The sequence below is a fragment of the Botryllus schlosseri genome, chromosome 5 (assembly GCF_051294905.1).
Source record: "Botryllus schlosseri isolate E-star chromosome 5, Bs_hap1, whole genome shotgun sequence".
In the NCBI taxonomy this organism is placed as follows: domain Eukaryota; kingdom Metazoa; phylum Chordata; class Ascidiacea; order Stolidobranchia; family Styelidae; genus Botryllus; species Botryllus schlosseri.
The window spans coordinates 14,307,330-14,332,688 of record NC_137240.1 but is presented as its reverse complement, the minus strand read 5'-3'; the positions used below and the strand labels follow the sequence as shown (position 1 = coordinate 14,332,688).

General features: G+C 41.2%; 2 protein-coding genes and 1 long non-coding RNA gene across 3 annotated transcripts in view; 1 reads left to right on the top strand and 2 right to left on the bottom strand.

The window, feature by feature from the left end:
* Positions 1–25,359, bottom strand: part of LOC145439153 (uncharacterized) — a 110,717-nt gene that overhangs the window by 13,590 nt on the left and 71,768 nt on the right. The gene's annotated exons all lie outside the window — the stretch shown is intronic.
* On the bottom strand, positions 2,918–3,775 carry LOC145439148 (uncharacterized). Its single transcript, XM_080316629.1, has 3 exons — positions 3,481–3,775; positions 3,238–3,342; positions 2,918–3,166 (listed from the first exon to the last, which is right to left on the bottom strand). The coding sequence occupies exons 1-3, from the start codon at positions 3,679–3,681 to the stop codon at positions 3,020–3,022; spliced, it is 453 nt and encodes a 150-aa protein (XP_080172755.1). The 5' UTR covers positions 3,682–3,775; the 3' UTR covers positions 2,918–3,019.
* The window catches only part of LOC145439940 (uncharacterized), a 13,315-nt gene continuing 8,320 nt past the window's right edge, over positions 20,365–25,359 (top strand). The window contains exons 1-2 of the mRNA XM_080317606.1: positions 20,365–20,629; positions 20,693–20,773. Coding sequence (XP_080173732.1) covers positions 20,421–20,629; positions 20,693–20,773 — 290 coding nt within the window. The 5' untranslated portion in view covers positions 20,365–20,420. The remainder of the gene's footprint in view (positions 20,630–20,692; positions 20,774–25,359) is intronic.

Here is a 25,359-nt window from a genome sequence, read left to right as displayed (position 1 = left end):
TACTGAAGCTTATAATATTAATCTATCGCAGGCAGCTGAGCAAAGCTCCTTGCCACGTCATTAATTGGTGTTGTTCAAACAGTTTTGGAAGTCAGCCGTGAAATAAGAACAATCTTGAACACGGTTGACTATCCGTCTATAGCACCCTCAGCTTCTACATCGGTGAACATCTTCCTGTATGGGTGCATGGAGGTCAAGTATATTCGAAACATGATGTCCTAAAATTAGAATCAGATTGAAATATCGCTCTTGGTAGTATATTCACTTGATAAATCCAGCTGGAAATCATATATCTTACCTATTCTAGTTTGCCGTACATATTAATCGATATCGCTCTATAATAGCTTTACAGTAATCTTCGTACAAGCTTGTTTGATAATAATTCATAATTCTATGTATATTCTATATGAATGATTTCCATCAGAAATCACCCAATAGTCTCACTTTTATGTTATTGCATTATTGGATAATTTCACTCGATTATTCACTTTGGGAGATATAGGTATCACAGCATGATATCGCGATTTGGGAGGTGTACGTTCGCCTACCCCCCTAATAACTATGTTCACGCAGGCCATGATACCCACTGACAAAATTTGTAATGCGTTGACTGTCACCAATCTTTATTAATATTTTATGGCACTTTTCCATTCTACCTAGCTATACAACGCTGCATAGAGCATTACCAGTGTTTGCCTGAGTTTAGTACTACTTTTAGGATAACCAATTTCACTTCTATTCAGTGTTGCGGGCTATATATCCGAGCAATTATGATTTCCTGTGAACCGTAAAGACACCTATCAACGTATCTACAATCTACATGTCCTAGAAGCTAGGAAGTCAGGATCTGCCGTAAATGTTGGCATTTCCTAGTAGCTTCCTGTCTCTTTCCTGTCGAAAATATCGAACCGGCAACCGATAACAAGTTGTGTGCTTATAGGTCTGCATATATATTGTGAAATTATAATTCTGCAACACAAACCAACATTTGTCGTTAAGCACGAAGTATAATTTTTCGTCTCTCCGCGATATTCGTAATATCTTCACTTGTGCAGCGACGGAATCATATTTCTTTTTGTGCCGTATTGAATGTATATCAATACGCATGATTGTGTTGGCATTTCGATGTCGCCGACAAGTAGTATTGATTTCAATGCTCTGAACATCACTATCATTTCTTCCTAATCACCGCACAGCTGCAGAGAGAAAAAGAGAGAAGGTGGGAGTGAAGATAGTAATATATTCTATAGGGATGGTGTGAACGTGAGGTTCACGTTCGCGTTCTGTGTGTGAACCTTGGAAAGTTTGAGGTTCGCGTTCACAACAGAACCTTGGTAGGTTCTGCACTGTGAACCTTTTTCATATATTGCAAATTTCACTTCATTATACCATATTTGGTTCAAATTTATTGCATTTCAACTGCAAGCCACTCTATGCATGACGCAGACAGCATAAAAAATCAACACTAAACGAGCATGCACCTTGACATTCTCAATAATTTTACTTGCATTGTTACAAAAGTTTTCTCGAAATATCCAGCTTTCCGTTTGTGAATATTTAGTGACTCTTTTCTGTGAGCTTGACCCGAAATCACATTACATCAAGAGCGAAATACACAGCATGTAGTCAGCGAATGATGCTTATTCAACCAATCAATGAGATTGATTTCGTTTTCTGATGTAAAAATCTAGCTCTGCTCAATATCCATGTAGCAATACTCGTACGCCGAATACATTGTTCGGTCAGGTCGAGACCGTTAACGCGTAAGCTTATATTCCCTGGCAAATCCTCGTCGAAATTGTTGGCAAAGCGACGGAAGATATTGATTTTATGGGATTATTATATCATTTGATTTCCTCAGTTGATACATTTGGCGACGTTTAAAACGTCAATATGGACTTCCGCACTGTGCCATTATGTGGCCCCATTCGTCGCTAGGTATCGTGTACATGTACAATACACATATATAGGCAATAAAGGATTGAAATGAGCAATATGACGTCATGAGGTTCACGTTCGCGTTCTCACAGAACCTTTCAAAAAGGTTCGCGTTCACACGAACCTGAACCTTTCAGAGGTTCACACCATCCCTACATCAGCCTTGATGTCTGTGCTTAGTTATTTGTAATTGTGCATCGTTTAGGAAACTTGAGATTAATTCATTAATGTAGCTTTTCTCCACTTTCGTGAAATCAGTCCGTCAACATTATTGGCTGCGGTCGAAGTGAAAGAGTAGAAATTCACGAAAGGAATACTATGATGATTCAATCACACCTTTTACCCCCAACCTTTCAGACTATGCAATTCAAAATCCATATCTATTACATTTTTCTCACAACCACACGAATATGCTCTGTCAATGCATACGCCTCAAAACGGTGTCGCACATGTAAACGAATCAAACCAGGGATTATAGGCATTGACAAAACATTACTGATGAGCCACTATAGGAATATCCAACCCTTTAACAGTTGAGCTTGCGTTAACCACTGTGTAATTCAAAAACATACAAATTTAGGCTGTGACTGTGCTATTTGCATCGAAATACTGTATGATTCTGCATTGGTATGGATCTACGCAATTGCGATTCTCTAATTCCTGTCACCTTTTCGTGTGGTGCCCTTCCCCGTTCCACGTACACGAAAACCATAAACATCTGCCGTGATATGTTTTCTCATACCTGCCTAAAACAGTCAAAGACAATTTTTCGTTGCCGAATCCCCAAGTATGTTGAGGTTACAATTATATTTGCACCGGCTATTTCTGAGCGAAACTGATAGACACAGCGACCATATGGTGCGTAATTGGTAATACTCAAAGTTATTTTGCTCCTGCCGTTTTTCGTGCAATCGGGAGTTACACAAAACTCCTTGTTGTACTCTACCTACAAGACAAAAAGACTGTAGTCATAGCGAAATTGCGAAAAGAGTAATTTATTCCAATGCACCGGTTCAAAGGTCAAGGAAATATAATTTAAAACGGAATCTGTTACGCCCTCTACCGGCTCGTATTAGATATGTCATCCGATTATAATTTCCGATAGCTGTTTGATCCACGGCAGTATCGTACGACTCTTGAAGCCAATATACATTGGTTCGTACGAAAAGGCGTCTGCGACGATCATCATAATGTATTCGGCGGTCAGGGGCTCGTCGAACGCTTTTATCTGTAAAGGAATTACGCAGTGTCAGTTACTAATTTTAGCCACCTCTTTCATATTCAGTTCAATAATCTCACAATTATCCCGATCATATCTGTTTTGTTGATGATTTCCCGATATCCAACAATTTTGAATGTTTCGAGATGTACGTTGCCCATATCGCGTTCGACGTCTTCTTTGAACTACATCATTGGGAACAATTTCTCATTACAATTATGATTCATCTTTGTCCAACTTATATATACACTGTGGTATATACAGTAAGTAAGCCTATAAATATCGTATGTATGCTGGAATATATAGCATTTAGCTGAACTTACCTTCCGTGCGATACTCTTTATATTCGGATAAGCGTCTCGATAATCTCCGAACCGGTAGCGACCTGATGAGGGCCCACCCGATGCCGGTACGCAACTTACTATCGATTCGTACAAAAGGCCATATGTACAACACACGAGTACCAAGAGCGTACGCCCCCACATCATCGTTACTACAAGATAAGATCGCAAATGTTCACCCATAGCTGTAAGCCTATTTTATAGTCATTGCAGATCATCCGTCATCGTCAGGAATGCGAAACTCAGTTTACAAAATTGCGACATATCTAAACCTAGCATAATGGAGCATCGACAAACGCCGTATGCATTTGCCTCCGGCTCTCCGTATAGAAATGCTTCTGGACTCCGCGGCATAAACTTCCTTATTAGAGGGCCAATAGTGCCGGTAAACAAATCTAATATCTGCATTTAACAGCAAATACCTACAAGCAAACTTCTGAGAAGTTGTCCCTGTAATTGGTAACTTTCTACCAATTCTATTAGAGCATTTTGTACTTGTTTTCGCACACGTCGCCAGTGTTTGATTAGGAGGTAAATGCAGGATGCAGTTTATGGCTACTCAGTTCCTTTCATTTGTACTTGTACCATGTAACGCAGAGTGAACCAATTAGAAAACTCCGGATTTGATATTCACAGACTGATCGAAGCACTTTACACTCCGCACTATGACAATATGACATGGCAATCACCGACATACTAGAGGCCTACATATGATGTAACAATGGTATTTGTATCCGAACTTTCCATTATTACTACCCGAGGCATCGGTCTAAGTCAGGGGTCAGCAACTTCATCATGCAAATACCTTTTGAACCTAATTCTGATCACACAAAACCAATCGAGAGCTGCGCGCTATGTTTCATTCCTAATTCACGATTACCGCACAACTATGATTTTACTCATGTCAAAGTAGCCTATAACATACGAAATAGCAGACTAGAACAATGAAAAGGATTACCAGATACAAGGATACCAAAGCACTATGATGCAGTCGTTTTTGGGTCCGCATTGCGAGGCGAAATTGCGAGTGCCATCGGAAAGTCACAGGCGCAATTTTCCCGATCAAAACTAAATTAGAGCAGTTGCTGTTGATTAGGGTTACCATATGTCCTCCTTTCGGAGGATTTGTCCTCCTCCTTCAGGAAATCGAAAACGTCCACTGAGTACACTTAAATTAGGGTTGCCATACGTCCAGAATTTCCCGGACATGTCCGGAATTTCACTGAAAAATCTGCGTCCGGGAGGAATTTCTGAAATATGCCCAAATGTCCGGAATTTTGAAGGCTGGAAGCTGGCTCAAAAGTTTTTCGTAAATCAACATAAACAATAGTATTTTCAAGCAGGTTCATGCTATTCAAAATTTTTCTTCGCGCTGCGCGCGAGTTAATGCAGCGTATAATGATGTTAGCATGGGCACCAGGCACCACCCTCGCCAAAAAAATGCAATTAAAATAAATATAAATACCATCATTTACTGAAATAAGTCTGATTGTAATCGCAATTATAAGCTAACGGTATATTCCTAGAGTTGGTTAAGGGCGATTGGATGCTTCAATCACAGACAGTGGTTCCAAATCTTGGGGTCATCCGCCTTTATCTTGGGATCGTGATGATGTTGGACGTAATCAGCTTCCTAGGCCGTGAGTAAGTGTGGGCAAGAATTCATACATACAATGTAACAGCCAAATGCATATAGTAAGTGCCCTACAAGTTACATCGACTACCCTATGGTGGGCCCATGATCAGTGCTTTTTTGGGCGGAAGGGGGGGGGGAGAAAAAATGTTGTTTCGGACCTGATTAAAACACATAAACAGATAGCCGCACCGATCTAACTGTATAGCAGGGCTGTCAAACACAATCCTGACAGGCCAGACACGGCCCGCCAGATGATTTCATCCGACCCGTGGAGGAATCTACTGCAAACCCTAGCAAGTACCAATCACCAGAGCTCACATTACAGATGGCCCAATTTGTGACCTATGTTCCACTTCATTCCTGTATAGTGTATACAGTGGATGGGCAATGCTTTGCTAGCGTGACGTCGTATTGACGGTCAATGTGTTACACCTCATTTTAAAATCCGCTAGTGGGCGCTAAAGAGTGTCCGGAATTTGCTTCACCAAAATATGGTAACCCTAACTTAAATGTCCTCATTTTTGGAAATTCGTCCTTCTTTGCAGCTTTGACAGCTAGGCTGAGAGTCAGGGTCAACTGCAAAACGCCGTAAATGACGCGAAATATGTAATACGGACGTTCGAGCGGGTCATTCGGGAGTCGATTCGTATTTTTTAAGTCAACACAACAAGATTGTCAGTAAATATTATAAAATCAGCTGTTTTCAATTGTGGTAATCTATGATTTGAAAACGTGTCATCCTTTCCCGATTCCAAAATATGGTAACCCTGCTGTTGATACTTGATAGAGACCCGTCAGCCGTATAATGCCGTTACCGTATATCCTCGCTATGGTGCGGTGACAAGACGAGTAAAATACAGTGGCGAGATAGCATAGTGATATAATCCGCCGCTGCAATACCGGAGGTCGACTCCAGAGTTCCTAGCCAGGTGTTGGGGGTTTATCTAGGCTCCTCCTCGCCATCTCACCCGTGTAAGCAGTGTCTTATAAAAGCCTAGAAGTGGTCGTGCTACAAGTCGACAGCTACGTGACAAAAATGAAGAAAATTGGCCTGGTGTAAATGAGCATAGTAGTCGTCAAACACCATAGATACCGCCAACAAACAAACAAACAAACTAGTAGAATACGTGCTTGTGTTTGTTTTTTCGTTGTGATAGTGATTGATTACACTGAATGTGATCACCTGCGGCTCGCGGGCAAACTACACGAAAACTTCCTGATATCTCATTTTACGACTCGTGACTCGGAGCAAAGTTCATGAGTCAATTTCAAGTCATCGAGTAGCCTAATCGGTGTCGATAAAAATCACTGTTTCTTGCGTATGTTCGGATTGTTCGTGAAACGTTGGTGTAACCCGACAGAGCGACGAATCATTCAATGATCGCTTTACTGCGCCTCAATTGTTCTCTCACAAATAAATTGACCACAATCGAAGCGATCGAAGCTTACAGCTTACGTTGTCGTAAACTAGTATAGTCAAGTAATTTAATAGCAAAATATCTATTTCTGTTCTCTGCTCTTACGTTAACCAAACCTCTTCTTTTATTGAAATTGAATTCTAATATAGTTTATATACTCCTCAACCATTGGCGCAGGCTCGAATTGTATCATATGAATATGTAAATGTGTGATGTATAGGGATGGTGTGAACGCGAGGTTCACGTTCGCGTTCTGTGTGTGAACCTCGGGAATTTGGAGGTTCGCGTTCACAACAGAACCTTGGTAGGTTCTGCACTGTGAACCTTTTTCATATATTACAATTTTCACTTCATGATGACATCTTTGGTTCGAATTTATTGCATTTCAACTGCGGGCCATTCTATGAATGACGCCGGCAGCATAAAAAAACCAACTCAAAACGAGCATCCACTTTGACAATTTCAAAGATTTTACTTGCTTTGTTACAAAAATTTTGCTCTAAATATCCAACTTTCCGTCTGTGAATATATAGTGACTCTCTGCTGTGAGCTGACCCGCATCACATAACACCACGAGCGACATACATAACATGTAGAGAGCGATTCAACCAATCAATGAGATTGATATCGTTTTTTGATGTGACAAATCTAGCTAGCGTACGGGGTCTATCTTCACTTCATATCTTTACTGTATCATTAAAACCAGATACGTGCGATTGAGGTGTTGGCTATAGCTGTATAACTTTTGGGGTAGCCTAATATCGTTAGCAAGTATAAAAACCTGTATTACACTCCGCCCAATACCAATGTAGCAATACTCATACACGAATACATTGCCTGGTCTGGTCAAGACCGTTAAGGCGTAAGCTTATATTCCCTGCCAACACCTCTTCAAAATTATTGGCAAAGCCACGGATGATATTGATTTTATGGGAGTATTATATCATATGATTGCCCCAGTTGGTACATTTAGCGACGTTTAAATCGCCAAAATGTACTTCAGCATTATGGCATTATGTGACCCCAGTCGTCGCTAGGTATCGTGTACATTAATATAGGCTATCACTTCATTGAAAGATAGGGCTGGAATTAGCAATATGACGTCACGTGACGTCACGAGGTTCACGTTCGCGTTCACACAGAACCTTTCAAAAAGGTTCGCGTTCACACGAACCTGAACCTTTCAGAGGTTCACACCATCCCTAGTGATGTATTGCACCTTATCAATTGGTTTCTCTATTCTCTATTTTGGCTACTAACTATAAACTGAGGCTATGCAATTACTTACGTGGTTTAACAATTCTGCGTATATGTGAGCGATGCAACGCCTTCTTGAGTGTAACTCTACATTCGTTCATCGGTTCAGAATCAATGACCGCTCAATCTTTATTTCAGATAGCTAGCAAAATGCAATGACGTAATCATGCCTCATACTTCGAAAAGGCAACTTGACTTGAATTGTGACTTGACTCGAGTCAAACTGTGCAACGACTTGAAATCACTTGTGACTCGAAGGTAGTGACTTGATCTCAACACTGCTATATATTTAGTGCAAATCGTCCATATATGCTCATATACTACGTGTATTTTCGAAAGTATACACAATTATCGCATAATCATACAAAGTTTTAAAAAAACACGATTTTTTTAAAACATTGTTTGTTTAAAACGCACCCCTCGTTCCGAGGCTGAATTCCGTGGCAGTGGCTCGCTTTCGGTCTTCAAATACCATTCAAAATGCTGTGCTTGATTCGATATATCAATGCTATTTTCAGCATTAGGTTTCCGAGTTATATGGAGTTCTGTTTCTATATATTCACTATTCATTCTGGGCAGTCGCGGCTTACGAATGGCGCGATATGCTAGTGAACGAAATTTAAGATCGTCTCTAAAAAATTATCGGTTGATTACTCTCGCCTTGCTAAATCCTATTGCAAGTTTCCTACCTACGAAATTTAATAACAAAAATTAAAAATATTTTCCCCCTTTGTCCCACTCAGGGCCGTAACTGCCGCACCACAAACCCCGCAATTGTATGGGAGAGGTAAAATTCTTTCGTGAATCAACATAAACTATAGTTTGTTTGGTTTTTAATTTATAAATCTTCTTAGAATTTTCTTCGCGCGATTAATTTTCGCCATTTACTTCGATTTTAATATGCGTGCCCCGTCCCCACAAGAAAATATACATAATTCATGGAGATTGGCATTTCGGCGTCGGCCATTACCGCGCCATGACAAACCAAGACATGAAGTTTCGACCAATATGCGATTCCGCGAAGTGTGTTGCCAAAAACATCGGTGCTGATAAAATCTTGGCCGAAAAGGACCGACTCATGATTGCCAAAACCTACGATATTTATATATGTTGAATTGTCCGTCATCCAAAGGTGCCTATAGGGCTAAATTATAATTGTACGTCCATAGATGCCTAAATGATAAAATTATAATTAATTATGAAGATGTATATTATTAATTATGTATACTAAAGTTTCAAAGCCACCACCTCCGTGAGCCGAGACGCGACGCGCCGGAAGCAAGTGATTCAGGTGGATGCCGTTTAACGGTATTTATTCGGTACAATCTGCTTATGGACAGGACATGCGGGATGCTGACGAAATACTGTTCCGCAGCAGCAAGAACGTGCCGAGAATGTGGTAAATAAACGACGAGAACGCGCGGGTGTTCGTTTGTTGTACGTAGGCCGTAGGGTTGTGTTTAAAACAAAATTCAATTTAAAACAAAGTTGTTTAAAACAAGGCCCTTGTTTAAAACATGTTTTTTATTGATTTTGTTTTTATTTTTCAAGTCATAGAGGACTGGTGTGAACTGTGTGAACCTCTGAAAGGTTCAGGTTCGTGTGAACGCGAACGTGAACCTCATGAAGTCACGTAACGTAATATTGGTAATTTCACCATTACATTTCAGTGAAGTGATATATTAATGTAGCCTATACGATACCAAGCGACGTCTCAGGCCATTTTATGCCACAATACTGAATAAATATTGACGTTTTAAATGTCGCCAAGTGTATAAACTAGTGCAATCAAATGATATAATAATCCCATAAAATCAATATCTTCCGTCGCTCTGCCAACAATTTTGACGAGTAGCCTACTTGCAAGGGAATATACGCTTACGGCCAGACCAGACAATGTATTCGGCGTCTGAGTATTGGTACCAGTGGCGGCTCGTGACAATATCGGGTGGTGGGGCAAGGGCTGTAAGCGACATCAAGATGACGTCACAATAGCGTTTTCCAACGTAAACAAGTAACTTGGTGGTACGGTAACACGAACGACAACAGTGATTTTAACGTATGTGCCGCGAGAGGCCTGCTGGTGAGCTGTGACTTGAAGTGTGGTAACTGCGTAAACGGCGTGCGGAACAAAGATTCGACACGGTTCATGTTCGCACTACACCTGACTAATTATCTGCAGAAATGGAAATGACGATAACTCGAGAGATTGCGTAAGCCTAACAGGAAAGGTCAACGAGTTCGGACACATACGCAATTGTTATCTCATAGATTGGACATGTCATATTGAATCCAAAACATCATTCTGAAGAACTACGGATAGCAGCCTCGGAAATTCGGTCCCGGTACAGCATAGGAGATTTGGGCCTTGAGACTGGAGACTGTCACACGACCCATACGGCTTACGGTCTATATGTCTGCTGCAAAATCGCCTTTGGAAAATATATTACCGAATAAATACGTGATTGAAAGCCGAAAACTTGGTACACTGTTACATGAAATCATCGAGAAGTAGCCTCATGACCGTTTTCGGTATGGTACACTGTCAAAATTTATACGAACAGACCAACACCGAATTTTGCGTAAAATTTACTGAGGATTAGGCTGATCAGTGATCAAGCGATCAGCTGTTAGCCGCCATCGAAAACGAAACAGCTATCGCGCTTGACAGGGGTTGTAATTGTAAGCAAATGGCCTGAAGGCCACAATTGCACGGTGAAATTGACATAGAAGAATATAAAATAAAACTAAATATTTGAATGCAAACCGAGGATGTTAGTAAGCCGTTTCATGATATCATCATCTCATCAACTATCTCAGTATGGAACACAGTTAGCGTTAACACAGATACACTGGCTTTTGCGTGAAATCCGCAATGCGTTAGGTGGCCTAAGTGTCAGATCAGCGCACAACTCTACCATACTCGACCTTGATAACGAAATTGCTGCCCGAATCATTGAGTACCAACCTTGAGACTTGGCACAGCGTTCGATACTAAAATCAAGACATACCATGCAAAAGCTCATGACAGGTCTAGCTAAGGAGCATCGTTAAAATCAATGGACACCAATACCGGCTTTTGAGTAAAATCTGCTTGCGATACATGACAGATCAGCACACACTCAACTTCGGAAACGGAATTACTACCCTAAACTTTGAGTAGAAACCCTGAAACTTATATATATATATCGACTTTTCAATTAGATAAAATAAAATGAAAAGGGCAAAAGAAAACAGGAAACAAAAAACATCAAGATAGTCAGTTTTAGGCTCGTATTAAGCGTCTCCAACGCAGGCGGTCGTGGGCGTCTTCAAGCGACAGCCCGCGTTGCGCTAGGTCAGTCTCCATTGTCGAACGCCATGTTTTCCGATTCCAGCCACCTCTGCGCCATGGCTCCGTCGGAATGTGATTGATGATGGCGGCGACTGGTTGCTCGTCTTGATGCCGCACTAGATGGCCGATTAGGCGGAAGCGTCGTTCAGCTGCCAGTAGACGGCATGGGACCGTTCCTGTGAGCTCTCGCAATGCATTCGTGGATATATGCTCCGGATGGTGAATGCCGAGTGCATAGCGGAGGAGTGCGTCATAGTTAGCGTTGAGCGTCTTAGCCAGCTTCTCTGTCAGCGTGAGTGCCTCTATTCCGTAGAGAAGAACCTGCTCGACAGTGGCACGGAAGATACGGGTCTTGAGCTGGGTTGAGGCACTTGAATGGAAGAGGCTATGTAGCCGTCTTGCCGCGCCCCAGGCCTTTGCTCGCCTCGCCTTGAGCGCATTTCCAGAGTCGGCGACGTCAATACCGAGGTACACAAAACTCGTTACATACTTGAGATCGATTTCTCCCAGTTGAATCGGTGTCGCGTTCTTCGGTAGAGCTGGTATGGCCAGAACCTTAGTCTTCTTGGCGTTGATCTGGAGTCCAACAAGAGCGGCGGCGGCCTCTAGCTGGTTAATGAGGCGCTGTGCCGATGCGGTGTTCGGGGCAAGCAAGGCTAGGTCGTCTGCGTAGGCAAGAATACCTACGTGTATTGCCTCGCGAGTCGTACGCGTGCGCGTTCCTTGCCGTGGCCGCCATTCAAAGAAGTTCGTATTATCCGGGAAGGCCGTTCGTAGGACGAAGTCAAGGATGACCACGAACAGGAATGGTGCCAGGGTGTCACCTTGAAGCACACCAGCCGAAGTGTTGAAATCTCCGCTTGGGCCGTCATCTGTTCGGACTCGCGTTCGTGTGTCAGTGTAGAGCGCCATAATGGCGTACGTTATCACCTCAGGAATTCCGTAGAATCCGAGGATCTCTGCCGTGGCTGGGCGCGAGACCGAGTCGAAGGCTTTCGCGAAATCAACGAAGACGGCCACAACATTCTTTTTGCGTGAGCGACAGGTGTCAATTATTGTGCGCAGTGCCAGGATGTGCTCTGAAACTTAAGACAGTGTTAAATACCACCATCACGACATGACATACCAAGTTTCAAGAATTATCATGGAGTGAAACACCATCAAAATCGACCTATACCAGCAAAGATCGACTCAACGCATATGACGGTAACCGAGTTCAGATATAGATACGATTGTTACATCACACCTTAAGGGCAACTAGGCTATGTTGCCCCGGTTGCTCGGTAATTTTATGAATAGGAGAGAGTAAATCACCGTTTCTTTATTGTGCGCGGCTTTGAGAGAATAGACAGTGAAAGCTTGTTAATGAGCGCTACCGGGGCATGCCCAGGCTAGGCATTCGCAAAGCGAAAACACGAAGAGAATTCAATTTTCGTAGAGACTTCGCCATATATGGGCATTTACAAGCGAAAGGACAAGAAGAATACGATTTTCCCTGTGCTTTCGGTGCGTCTATAAATGGTAAAGAATTGTTATTGAACAGAATTTTAGGTGGGGCAATGCCCCAGTTGCCCTATAGGACGAGCCGCCACTGATTGGTACGTTGATATTGAGCAGAGTGTGAAACAGGTTGATATACTTGCTACCGATATTACCCCATTAACAAGTTATACAGCAGTAGCCAACACCACAATCGCACGGATTTTGCATTTTATGACACAATAAACATATCAAATCAAGATTGACCCCGTACGCCTGCTAGATTATTCACATCAGACAACGATATCAATTTCATTGATTGGTTGAATAAGCATCATTCGCTGACTACCTATATGTAGGGTAATTCGCTCCTGCTGTTGTGTGATTGCGGGTCAAGCTCAACGCAGATAGTCACTAAATATTCACAAACGTTAAGCTGGATATTTCGAGCAAACTTTTGTAACAAAGCAAGTAAAACTTTTGAAAATTTCATGTTGCATGCTCGGTTTAGTGTTGATTTTAGTGATGCTGCCAGCGCCACGCAGTGGCCCGCAGTTGAAATGCAATGTTATCAATTCAAGCATTTCAGTGACGCTAACAGCCTTGTGCATCATTCATGACATTGTTATTATTCAGTTTAGTGACACTGTCTTTCTTGTATCTTCTAGTATCGTTCAACATCTTTCTTCAAGCGCTGCGCAACCGTTTACTTTCATTTCCCAAATATTTCTCCAATAGTCTGCCTCCTGTGTTTGATGACTTTTTCATACCTGCTAAAAATGTCCATTCCCATTACACGAGATCCTCGTCAAAGGGAAATATCTACTTACCCCCACCCAATAGCAACCTAACTAAGAGATCTATCGACTACTCGGGACCTATCATTTGGAATGGATTACCACCACATATCCGTGAATTGCCTTATAATAGATTCAAAAAAGCCCTACTTGATCACCTCTTGTCGTTACACTAACACTGTTGCCCTACCTCGCCCAGACATTGCTTCATTGATCATTTGCTACCATCGTTTAATTTTTCTTCTATTTTCCTTTCTTAACTAAACATTTTTTACGGCCAGACTGTTCAGAGTCAAGTGTACTTGTTTGATGCTGGTGTGATCAGACTAGATGACCTTCACGGTCTTATCGATCATTCCTATCTAATACCGAATACTGTGCACGCATATTTTCTGTACCGCCATCACTGCCGTTTGTTATGTATTTCGGTTGGATGAAAATAAAGACTCTCTCTCTCTCTCTCTCTCCCTCTTCACTCTTCATTTCACTCTCCCATGCATTCGACTTCGGGTCTCGGATGCCGACTTTTTGCAGCATGGTTTACTGTGTTTCCGGGCTTTTTCAAGACACTGTTAGTACAGCGGGATCAGCGATGAGTAGCCCAAATAGGAGCCCGACACATAGAAACTAGCCCGAACAAGGATTCGAGCCAACCACCATTGGCGTCGAAGCGCAGTCGATTTACACATTGCATCACTCGCCTCCCCGTGAAATGCAATAAATTTCAACCAAAGTTGTTATAATGAAGTGAAAATGTAATATATAAAATAAAGGTTCACAGTGCAGAACCTACCAAGGTTCGTTTGTGAACTTGAACCTCTAAATTTTCGAGGTTCACACTATCACACACAAAACGCGAACGCAAACCTCACGTTCACACCATCCCTAGTAAATATAGCTCCTTAGACGAAATAGGTTCCAATCCAACCTCTGTCATATACGGACCAAAAATATCTTTAACTAGGACTACATCGTCTTGCAGCAGCATCCTCAGAACATTCATTCCGTAACAATGATCTATCTACGTATAGCTGTTGAGCCGACTATTCCGAGGGTTCCAACCACTCCATATAGTATATGTCGGCTATATCGGGTGATAATCGTCGTCCGTAGGCTCATGCGACATGTCTTTGGAAACCATTTACACAATTATGGCAAAACGATACAACTTAAAAATAAACATTTTCAATGCCTTTGTTTAAAACACTGTTTAAAACACTGTATAAAACACTGGTTAAAACATGTTTTAAACAAAATATTTTAAACAAACATTTGGTTTAAATGCAACCCTAGTTGTACGTATATAGGGGATTTATTCACAAAGTTGGCAATTTCTAGCTTACTAACACTTCGTATGTTTGAGACACCGAATCTTTTGAGTAGTGAATTTTTGGTCACACATCCAGGACTTTTGGGCTATAGCAATGCAGAGGTGAACCTGATATTGTCACTTTATATAGGATAAAGTGCATTCTTACTGGCAGCACCTCAGTTGAGAATGTCATGTTGTAACTTTCGTTAAAACATAATTGATAGAGCAGGAATGTTCCATTTAAGCTGCACACTAGGGCTCTTCAAAAATGACTATTTTTCTCAAATCGTACTGGCTACTCGATAAAATTGTTAGGTTACCTAATTTAATGCCTACACACAAAATTTGGTTCAATTCCAGCCAGTAACCACATTGCTACAGGAGAAGAAAGTTTCTATGTATTATATAAAAATAAATAATAAAAAATTGAAAATTGTCTGTTCACCCCATGAAAGTGTTAGGCTGTGTATAGAAACGATGCTCACCAAATTTGGTTCAATTCCAACCAGTGGAAGCGGAGTTATTGCCGTCGAAAAATTTCGATTTGAATAAAATAGTAATTACGGTGACCGATTTTTTGTTTATTTATTATAGTTGTGCTCACCGTAAATACTATTTTATTCAAGTCCAAATTTTTCGACGGCATTAACTCCGCTTCCACTGGTTGGAATTGAACCAAATTTGGTGAGCATCGTTTCTATAGACAGCCTAACACTTTCATGGGGTGAACAGAAAATTTTCAAATTTTTTATTATTTATGTTTATATGATAAATAGAAACTTACTTCTCCTGTAGCAAAGCGGTTACTGGCTGGAATTGAACCAAATTTTGTGTGTAGGCTTAAATTAGGTAACCTAACAATTTTATCAAGTAGCCAGTACGATTTGAGAAAAAAGTCATTTTTGAAGAGCCCTACTGCACATGTGCGCAAATGCGCAGTGCTGACACGGTCTCTGCGCACAGAAAATCTAAGTTGCGCACAAAAATCCGAAGTGATGACCTTTTTTCTTAGTCGTCACGCACTGTTTACCAAGGGTCTGCGCAGTGAGGTGGTGAGTGTGCGCAGACTCGTCACAAATTAGAGGGAACATTGATTAGCAGGATCCAAATTCCAAAGCGACTGAGAGTGTGTAAGGAAGTGAAACAGACCACGTTTGGATTTAAGCGACTGTATTAGGGTTGCATTTAATTAAAGCAAAAATAATTTAAAACAAACATGTTTAGAACAAGGCCCTAATTTAAAACATGTTTTTTTCCAAGCCATGACGTCACGAGTATTCAATTGTGACGTAATAGAGGATCGAAGTTGACTATTGAAAATATAGGGTATATATATAGCTCCTCTGGCGTAATATTTGTACTAATAATGTTGAACCGACTATTTTGAGGGTTCCAACCATCCCATATCGATATACGTCGGCCATATCTAGTGGTAATTGTCCGTAGGCTCATACAACATGTTTTTGGAAATAATTTACACTTTTATGACATAATTTTACAACTTAAAAAAACACATTTTTTTCTCGAAAAGGCCTTTTTAGAAAACCCTGTTTAAAACCTGTTTTAAACAAAGTGTTTTAAAATAACGTTTGTTTTAAATGCAACCCTAGACTGTATGCGACTCTTCCAGTCCATGTTCGACTCCAGTAAACTTTGGGTATTAGGCATCTTTTTGTTACTATACTCGTAGGCCCAGTTCGATTGACAGACTTCACCGGCGGGGAACATAGCGTAGTGGTGACAATCTGGCGGATCCAGTTCGATTCCCGTCGAAGGTTTATCTCTTACCCCACCGTTGCCGCTCTTACGGCAACAAAAAAGCCCAGAAAATGACCCAACGAAAAAAAGCACTCACAAGGAATGGAAAGAACTAGTAGAAAGGGCCGCGGCTTCAAAAAGATCAACGTCGAAAAGAAATGTGACATTATAGATAACTAACCTACGGATAGATGCGCGTCACGTGATTCACGTTCGAGTGACGCGACAACGGCAGATTTGTTGTCGCTTCTGAGCATGAAACGGCATCGAAATTGCTAATCCCATAGATGACGATCCGAGCGTTCAAATTAAATAAAGTCGATCTTTTCTGAAAGCTACAGTCTACGTTAAACCACCCCGAAATAGCCTTCAAAATCTGAAAATCGGCATTGTTCTAAACCAGTGGTTCTTAACCTTGCCACCAGCGCCCCCCAGGGGGCGCTGGCGATTTTGAAGGGGGGCGGAAACGCTCAGGGGGCGATATGGGGGGCGCTGGGCTCAGGGGGGCGGTATGGGGGGCGCTGGAGAAAAATCGATTTGGCAGCAGATGATGTGGTGATAGGACATATCCTTAATGAGTATTCAGAGCAAATTAACACCGAAAACTTCGTTACATATAGCCTTCAAAATACATATAGGTTTAATTGTCCATGGGCGCCTAAAGACTGACACCGAATGTTCCTGTCTTGGCAATCTGAACCCAAGAAGACGAATTCCATCTGGCAGGGAAAAATTATATGTCAGTGAAGAAATACCAATCTGAAATCGTGTGCGTCTTTTAGTTTAGTACGATTGGGCGACGGGGATATTCCTGTTGGGCGATATCCCCGTTGAGCGATTCTATATTTTTTGATATTGCAGACAGGGGGTAGCGAAATAACATCATGCAACGAAGTCATACCAACAGGTTCGCCCGCCCGAATATGTTTAATTATTAGTAACGGGCCCTACAGTTTCCAAGACACCTCACAATGTTCGCTTTAAGTTTTGATGAGTCTGCGCACACTCAACAACTCACTGCGCTGACCCTTGGACAACAGTGCGTAACGACTAAAAAAAGGTAATTACTCCGGATTTGTTGTCCGCAACGTAGATTTTCTGTGCGCAGAGACCGTGTCAGCACTGCGCACGTGCGCAGCTTAGAGGGAACATTGCACCTCACTCAGCTCTACCGTTAAATGTGTTTACGTGAGCTGAGAGAGGATAAAAGTTGATCTCAATTTACATGCAATTCTCGATGATATTGACCAATTCAATCATTAATTAGTAAAATTTTTTGCACTTCGCGCGCGACTAGGCGAGAATAGCTGCATCAGTATATGGACACCCAATGTAGATACCTAATAAGCTATCAGCAAATAGCGGCCAGCCTAATGGGGGTCTGGGAGTGAAGTACCACGGAAGTTTGGTTTATCACCCGGTGGGGGCCCAGGACCAACGTTTTTTGTTTGGGGGGGGCTGACGAAGTGCTGTTACGGCCCTGATAACGAATAATTGTACCTGCGGGCACGCCCGAATATGTTTAATTATTAATTCCGTGCCTTTATTTTCCTATACAACAGCTCACTCAGTGCTACTGTCATTGCGTCTGAGATGTTCCAAGCGTTTTTGAAGCAGAGGAACTGCACCTTCAATGTCGCACCCTATCAGAGTAGCAACCCCTAAAAAGTACGGTATACCTATGGTTGCGCGATACACACGCTTTATAAGCACTGGTCTAGTCTACTCTACATACATTCTCCATCTCCTACTTTTAGTACGAGATAGGCTACTAATCAACTGCAATCGCATCAGTTTTATGGCGTAACAAAGGACCAATACGACGTAGGATAGGCTACTTACCTCGTAGCAACGACGCATTCTTACCAGAGATGAGCGGATTTGAAATTTCTATGTCCTAATCCAATCCAAATCCGAACCTTCAAATCCAAATCCAAATCCTAATCCATAACTTTTTCATATTCAAGTCCATGTCCAATCCTAATCCGATTCCAACTGGAAATTCTGAAAAAATACTAATTTATGCAATGAAGGGATTCGAAAATTTTCTTTCACAACCAACGATTCACTTGATTCAAGATAACTTAGCAACCATAAGTACATTAATAACTGATCTGAATAAAGTTTCTCGCCATTCGCCACACGACATTTCAATCTCCCAGAAAATAGATAAATCCAATCCAAATCCTAATCCGTTCTGAAAAAAATGTCTAATCCAAATCCAATCCAAATCCGACAAAATTTCACAAATCCTGTTTTTTCAAAACCTAATCCTAATCCATGCTCATCTCTGGTGGAAATGCGCTTGACTTCTCTAAACTGTGTTGGAGTACTTGAACACGACATGCGGCTTGACACACGTGTACACGACATACGACTTGACCCGACACAAGCACGACTTGAACCGGATTTGCCAGCCACTATAAGTAGAGACAGTAAGCCCATTTACATGGTCAAGTCGTCTTGAAGCCAAGCCGTCTTGGAGTGACGTCATGAGACGGCTTGCCAAAGTGATCGAGTTTACATGGTCATGTTTATCGCATCTCGAGTGATACACAGCACTTTGGGATTCAGCTCGGGAATATGCTACGGCAGTTGAGATATCCAGAAATACTTCAACACAATTCTAGAATGACCAAATACACCGTGTATATATTCTTTCTGATAGTGAGTTGGGCAAGTTTCGTTGTTGGCTCGTTGGCCTGTTGCACTCGAAAGTATTGTTATGTATGTTGTGGATGCCGTCACGCTTGAATTCCGCCTGCGAGATTGCCATTGTGACATCTGACAACAGTTGGCTTCGGTTTCAACTTCCCTAATTTTGGCCCAATGCAGGATGGAACCATGGCCTTTATAAACGCTACGGTTGAAATGGTCAATCGTTACGGTGTTTCGATCTTCATTGCTGCTGGCGAGAATCGAACCAGGTTCGCCTGCGCCTGTTGGTTTTAGCTGGACAGACACTTGTGTTCTCTCTTTGCAGGTTTGGGTTATGAAAATTTTTTTCAATTCAAGTGTACCGTATTTGAATTATATTGTATAACCATGGCGCCTAGTCACTTCATATTACCTGGGTGTAATACTAGGAGACTTGGCAAATCGAGCAAAGAATCGGCTGGTATTTACATTCTGTCAGTAGTTCTGCACCCCCGACGAAACAAGGAATGGCAAACTTTATTGTTTCATTTTTGCTGTAAATATCGAGAGAAGTCGGTCGTAACAGAATTAGCAAGAAGGGATCACGCTGGCATTTGTGGACGTCATTTCGCAGAAACTGATTTCCATTACGTAAATCACAAGAAAAGAGTTAAACCAGGCGCCTTGCCGTCAATTAATTTGCCAGAAAAATCGCACGACACTACTCCGCCTCCCCCGAGAAGGTCAATAGTAAAACATGAATTACCATTGCCATCAAGATATAAAAATTTGGATGACGTGCAAAAAGGATTTTTGAAACTTCAACAACCTGACTGGTTTATTACGCGAAATTATTTGGCGTTTCAATTCAAAAACCAAAAAAATGGAATTGTTTTGGACGTACAGGAGGACTTGTCTGTAACATACAAATTTGGTGATGGCGAGTTCGTGTTTACTAACTCGAGCTTGCGGGATAGCACTGTGTTCGATATTTTGAATGAGGCCGACAAAGTCGTGACTTGCTCGGCCAGGCTTTCAGAGAAGTGTACGACGATATTACGCGATCCGCACAGCAATGCGTGCGTACAATGTAGGAATGTCGAGCAAAGAAAGAAGAAGCGTAATATGGAGATGAGAAACAAAGTTCTAGCTGACAAAGCACCTATAAGTCGATGCTCTAAATCACGACTATAATGGCGACCCTGTTGCATCAGAAAAAAGAGTAGGTTGGAATTTTTGATGTTTTATGAATATGTAGGCTATTTATTTTTGGTATACGCGCAGAAAAAGTGTGATGGAAAAAGAGCTTACGCTGATCAAGAAAAAGATCGCAAACGAGTCTGCTGAAGTCCAGCCGGATTTCGCCGCAGCAATACAAAGTTGCATGACACAAGTATCTGTTGACCATGAGCTCACGCCCTACCAGCAGTTGTTTTGGCAGGAACAGCTGAAATTATTGAGTGTAAAAAAGAAAGGAGAACGCTATCACCCGGATATTATTGGGTTACTGACAGAGTAATATACGGCTACAGAAAACATTTGACAATATATCATGTTGTGATTTAGATTATGCCTATCCATCTATTCGAAATCTCCAGCTGCCTATGAAGAATTCCGTGGTGTTTTACGTCTGCCGTCCAAGTCCACGCTAGTAGTATAGTAGATCGGTCGTGATGCGCCATAGGGTTCTTATGGGCGGGGTCGCATGCTAACGCGAAACCGGGGGTGGCATGCTAACGTTTTCGTCTTATGGCGGGGGTGGCATGCTAACGTTTTCGTCTTATGGCGGGGGTGGCATGCTAACGTTTTCGTCTTATGGCGGGGGTGTCATGCTAACGTTTTCGTCTTATGGGTGCGGTCGCATGATAACGCGAAACTCGTGGTGGCATGCTAACGTTTTCGGATATAGGCGGTGGTCCCATGCTAACGTGAAAACTCGTGGTGACATGCTAATGTTTTTGGTATACGTGCGGTGACATGCTAACGACGATAAATGTGTCTGTCGTGTATTCTTACGGGATCTGTCGTGATTCGCCATGTGTTCTTATGGGTGCGGTCGTGATTCGTACTTTCAGGCGTCTCTCGCGTGGTGTTGAATAGTCACCAACAATAATCGCACAAACGGAAACGTGGCTTGCAAGAGGATTAAGCAGTGCGACCTATATTTCGAATGACCTGCGCGCTGAATTGTTTCACAGCCAACCGCGGTGGTCGTGACTCGCCTTTTTTACTATAGGTGGTGACGGTGATTCGCCTGTCGTGTATTCTTACGGGGTCTGTGGTGACTCGCCATGTGTTCTTATGGGTGCGGTCGCATGCGGCTATTGCGTCTTATGGCGGGGGTGGTGAGCGGCTATTGATGCTAACACGAAACCCGGGGTGGCGAGCGGCACTTATTTCTTATGGCGGCGGGTCTTATTTCTTATGGGTGCGGTCGTGATTCGTACTTTCGGTATAGACTGCGGGCGGCATGTCGTACTTTCAGCAAAAAAGGTGTGAAATAGTTTGCCAAGTCTAGGAATCACTTGCAAGGTAATATTTTGGTATTTAGTTTACCACAGAGCCGGCGTAGACGGCGATTCGAATATCAACAATAACAACGCTCACGAATTAACACTTCAAATAGCTGTGAAATAGTTTGCAAAACCCCGCGATCGCTGACAAGATAATGTCTCGGTCATAACCATCTTTCACGACTTGGTGTCATAACCATACCGATCGCTCACGCGGTGAAATTTTAGTAATCAGTTTGTCACAGTACTTGATATCGCTGGTAAGATTTAACAAGTAACGAATAACAGACCGCGGTAACTTGAATAGCGACAAATTGTCACTTATTTCCGCTCTAACCCTAATCCTTTGTGAAGTGAACGCTTATTCAAAAGGTTGTGATATAATTTTAAAATCCAACGACCACTAACCGGATAATACTTCAGACATAGCAATTCCTCATACCCACCTACAAGGTAATATTTCGGTAATTAGTTTGTCACAGAACCGTCGCAGGCGGTGATTGGAAAACCGACAATTTGTCACTCGCCCGCGATCGCTATATGTTTCACGCCTCCAGAATAGTGGCTGACTTTAGTTGCGTGATAAGATCCATGAAAATATTCAATCAATGTGTTAGTTTATCAACTTGAAATGAAACTCACTACACAAATCAAGTCGATTCGTATCTGAATGTTTTAAATCGGTACAACTCTAATCCTTTGACAAATCCCTTACCGCGTTTTTGTTGAATCGAACGTAACCCGAATATTACTGACGCCGACTTTCAGCCGCATCGAATTATTCGCACATTCCGCGCCACTGTTTTCACAGTTATAGAATCAATACCAACTATAACTCTACAAGAATCAAGAATCACAAGTATGTGCATTACACAGTTATTGTCTTTATTAACTTGAAATCAAACACTTAACAAAAACACACAACTAATCATTTGGCAACTCTAGCATTACCAAAAAATTCCAGTATTGTTGATTGAAAATCCTTGAGTCATTATTATCAAAAATGTTATAGTACCGCATCGGAATCCATTCGCGGGATGTACTAAAGTTAAATCCAGATAATCCAAAATGAAATATTTGGACTTTGACAAACATGACTACCAACTTTGATCCAGTCACATTTCAAGATCATACTTTGAAACAATCCTTGAAACTTACAACTCTATTCACGATTGAGTTTTCCGTTTGTCAGTTTCAGTAAATACTACCGCGATATTTTAATGTGTTACTACCCTCAATAGAATCAATCAATGAAATAGCACCTGTTGTAAATATTTCTAACTTGACAACCACTTGTGCGTACCGCGATCGACTTGCGACGCGATGAGTTAAATCGGAATATTTCAATCTATTTGTCGAAACCTTGAACAAACTATCAGGTTATTTTTTGTTGTAATCGAGTGAACGGAAATAGTATTACGTCTCAACATTTTAGCATCTTCCCATAAACAAAAGAGTAAAATACAAAAAACCTTGTCAATTCAATCCGTTTGTAACTTACCCAACCAACTCAACAGTATCCTTACGAAAAGTAGACAAGACTACGCGAGTAATCACTACAATCCAAAATCCATAGCAAGTTCGGTTGTATTCATATCCCTACGACGCGTCTTTTGTTTTTCAACTGTAAAAGTCGTTACTATTTTGCAAGACAAAGTAATTACTACTTGATATATTTTATAAACCAAAGTAAATACTACTCGGTGTGTGGTTTGAGATTAACATATTACATTTGAGTATACCGGATTTGAATGCCTGACCAACGTAGTTGCGAATTCATTTCTTACAATCAAACGCCGGTTTTACATTGAAAGGTATCATACTGTAAACATAAGGATTGACACATTGATTTGATATATGAGATTTTGTAATGCTCGACCACGACTTGATTATTAAATTATTCACGATAATTAGACCCGATGTTGTGGTAAAGGTTATTAGAAAATATCACTTTTGGCATCGAGTACCAGTCGAAGTGGGTGAACAATAACACCGAAAATGATAAATGCGTTTCGTGCTACTATTGATACAAGTTCATTTCTATCAGGTGAAACAAACGCCATCACAAAACTCAGAGCATGCAAAGGTCTTGATTGATATGAATTTCGATTTGTGTCTTATGATTTTAGAAATATTATGATTCGTTAAACCAAAGTCGTATGTCCGATTATTAATTGATTGGAAACTTGATCACATACCTCGATCATTACAGAAGATTATAACCCCATTGTCCGACAATCTTTTACAAAAGGATCGAAACCAAGTAACCCAAAGTCGTTGCCGTCGCATAAACAATTTGTACGACGTTTGATAATTGTACCCTATACGTTGGTGTACTAGAGATATTTGTAAAACACACTCTGATAAAGAAATCGAAAAGATATCCTACACCTAAATCTGATAAAACCATTTTGCACTTTTTGTTCGTCAGTAGTATCCATTTTAATTTTCCCATTTCCTCTCGTCAAAGTAAATGTAATCATAGTCACTAAAGAACTTACTTGGATGTGTTTGAATTCTAGACATAGTTATGATTTGCTCAACGCAAGACCCAAGAACAACCGTAGTTAACAACCGTGCACACATATCCAAAATATCGCACACTCCGCTATTCCTAAAGTACAAACACCCGATACAAAATATCACTTGTTGCGGCATCATCTTCACAATATCACCATTTTGTTTGTGTCAATTAGTTACTTTGTATGTTATCCCACAACTCTTACAAAAGTACGAAGGATATTAACATCGCACTAAGTAATTAACTTTACTCGATATTCTCACATTACGAAACTAAAGAATGGTTGGTTAGACTCTACAAACTGTTTCGATATCACAAGACCTTGACTGTCTGAATGGGTGTTCGTGTATCTTAATAATCAAATAGTTCAACACAGAACTAGTACTAACAGAAACATCAGAGTTGTTTACACAAAAGTTTGTATGTGTACAGTATGCGAATACCATGTGTAAGTCCAGCACAATTGCAGTATCCATTCGAGTTTAGTCAACACAAATTTATTACAACGGAGCCACGTAAACTTTCGTGAAAGAAAAGCATACTCACTTCCAGAGGGTTATGTCAACACCATAGCAGTTCCCCAACAACAAAGTACATATGTTTCTAGCCACGGTCCTTACATCTTTCACATAGATCAATCTACTTTGCTAACGAAAAGTGCTGAGTCATCACATGATCGCTCTCACAACAAAACAGCTAGTAGATATTATCATTCAAAATATTCCTAACCCTTTACACACCAGTGACAAATCATACAACGAATATGCTTTGCGGGTCGAATTGTTGTTCAGTGTCAAGTCTACCTGTTGAAACATACATTAAACAGCGCAATCCAATTAAAACCACGAATCTATTTTCATTTCGTCACATACAGAAAAATAAATTTTCTTTCTCCAACACATACTTGTAACCAATCGCTTTCATTAAACACACAACACCATAAAAGTATTTACTTTCTACAACATAGACATTCCGATGTAGTCAAGAAATATTTTTATTAATCAAAATCATCGATTTCTGTTCACGGCGTTAGTGTGTGCATGTCATACCTGTGGGCCCCGTATTAAAATGGACACGACACGACTGACTGTAAGGAGATAGAAGTCTATCACATCGATTTACATGTGGTCTTCGCTACGGTTTCAAAAAACGAATCATCTCTTTTGCATTGATCTAGACCGAGCAAGTTAGTTAATGGC

Excerpts from the sequence above, each read along its gene's own strand:
- LOC145439148 (XM_080316629.1), bottom strand. The coding sequence starts at position 3,681 with ATGGGTGAACATTTGCGATCTTATCTTGTAGTAACGATGATGTGGGGG. Across the intron at positions 3,343-3,480 it reads TAAAGAGTATCGCACGGAAG|TTCAAAGAAGACGTCGAACG; the intron begins GTAAGTTCAGCT and ends CCAATGATGTAG. Across the intron at positions 3,167-3,237 it reads CAGATATGATCGGGATAATT|ATAAAAGCGTTCGACGAGCC; the intron begins GTGAGATTATTG and ends ATTCCTTTACAG.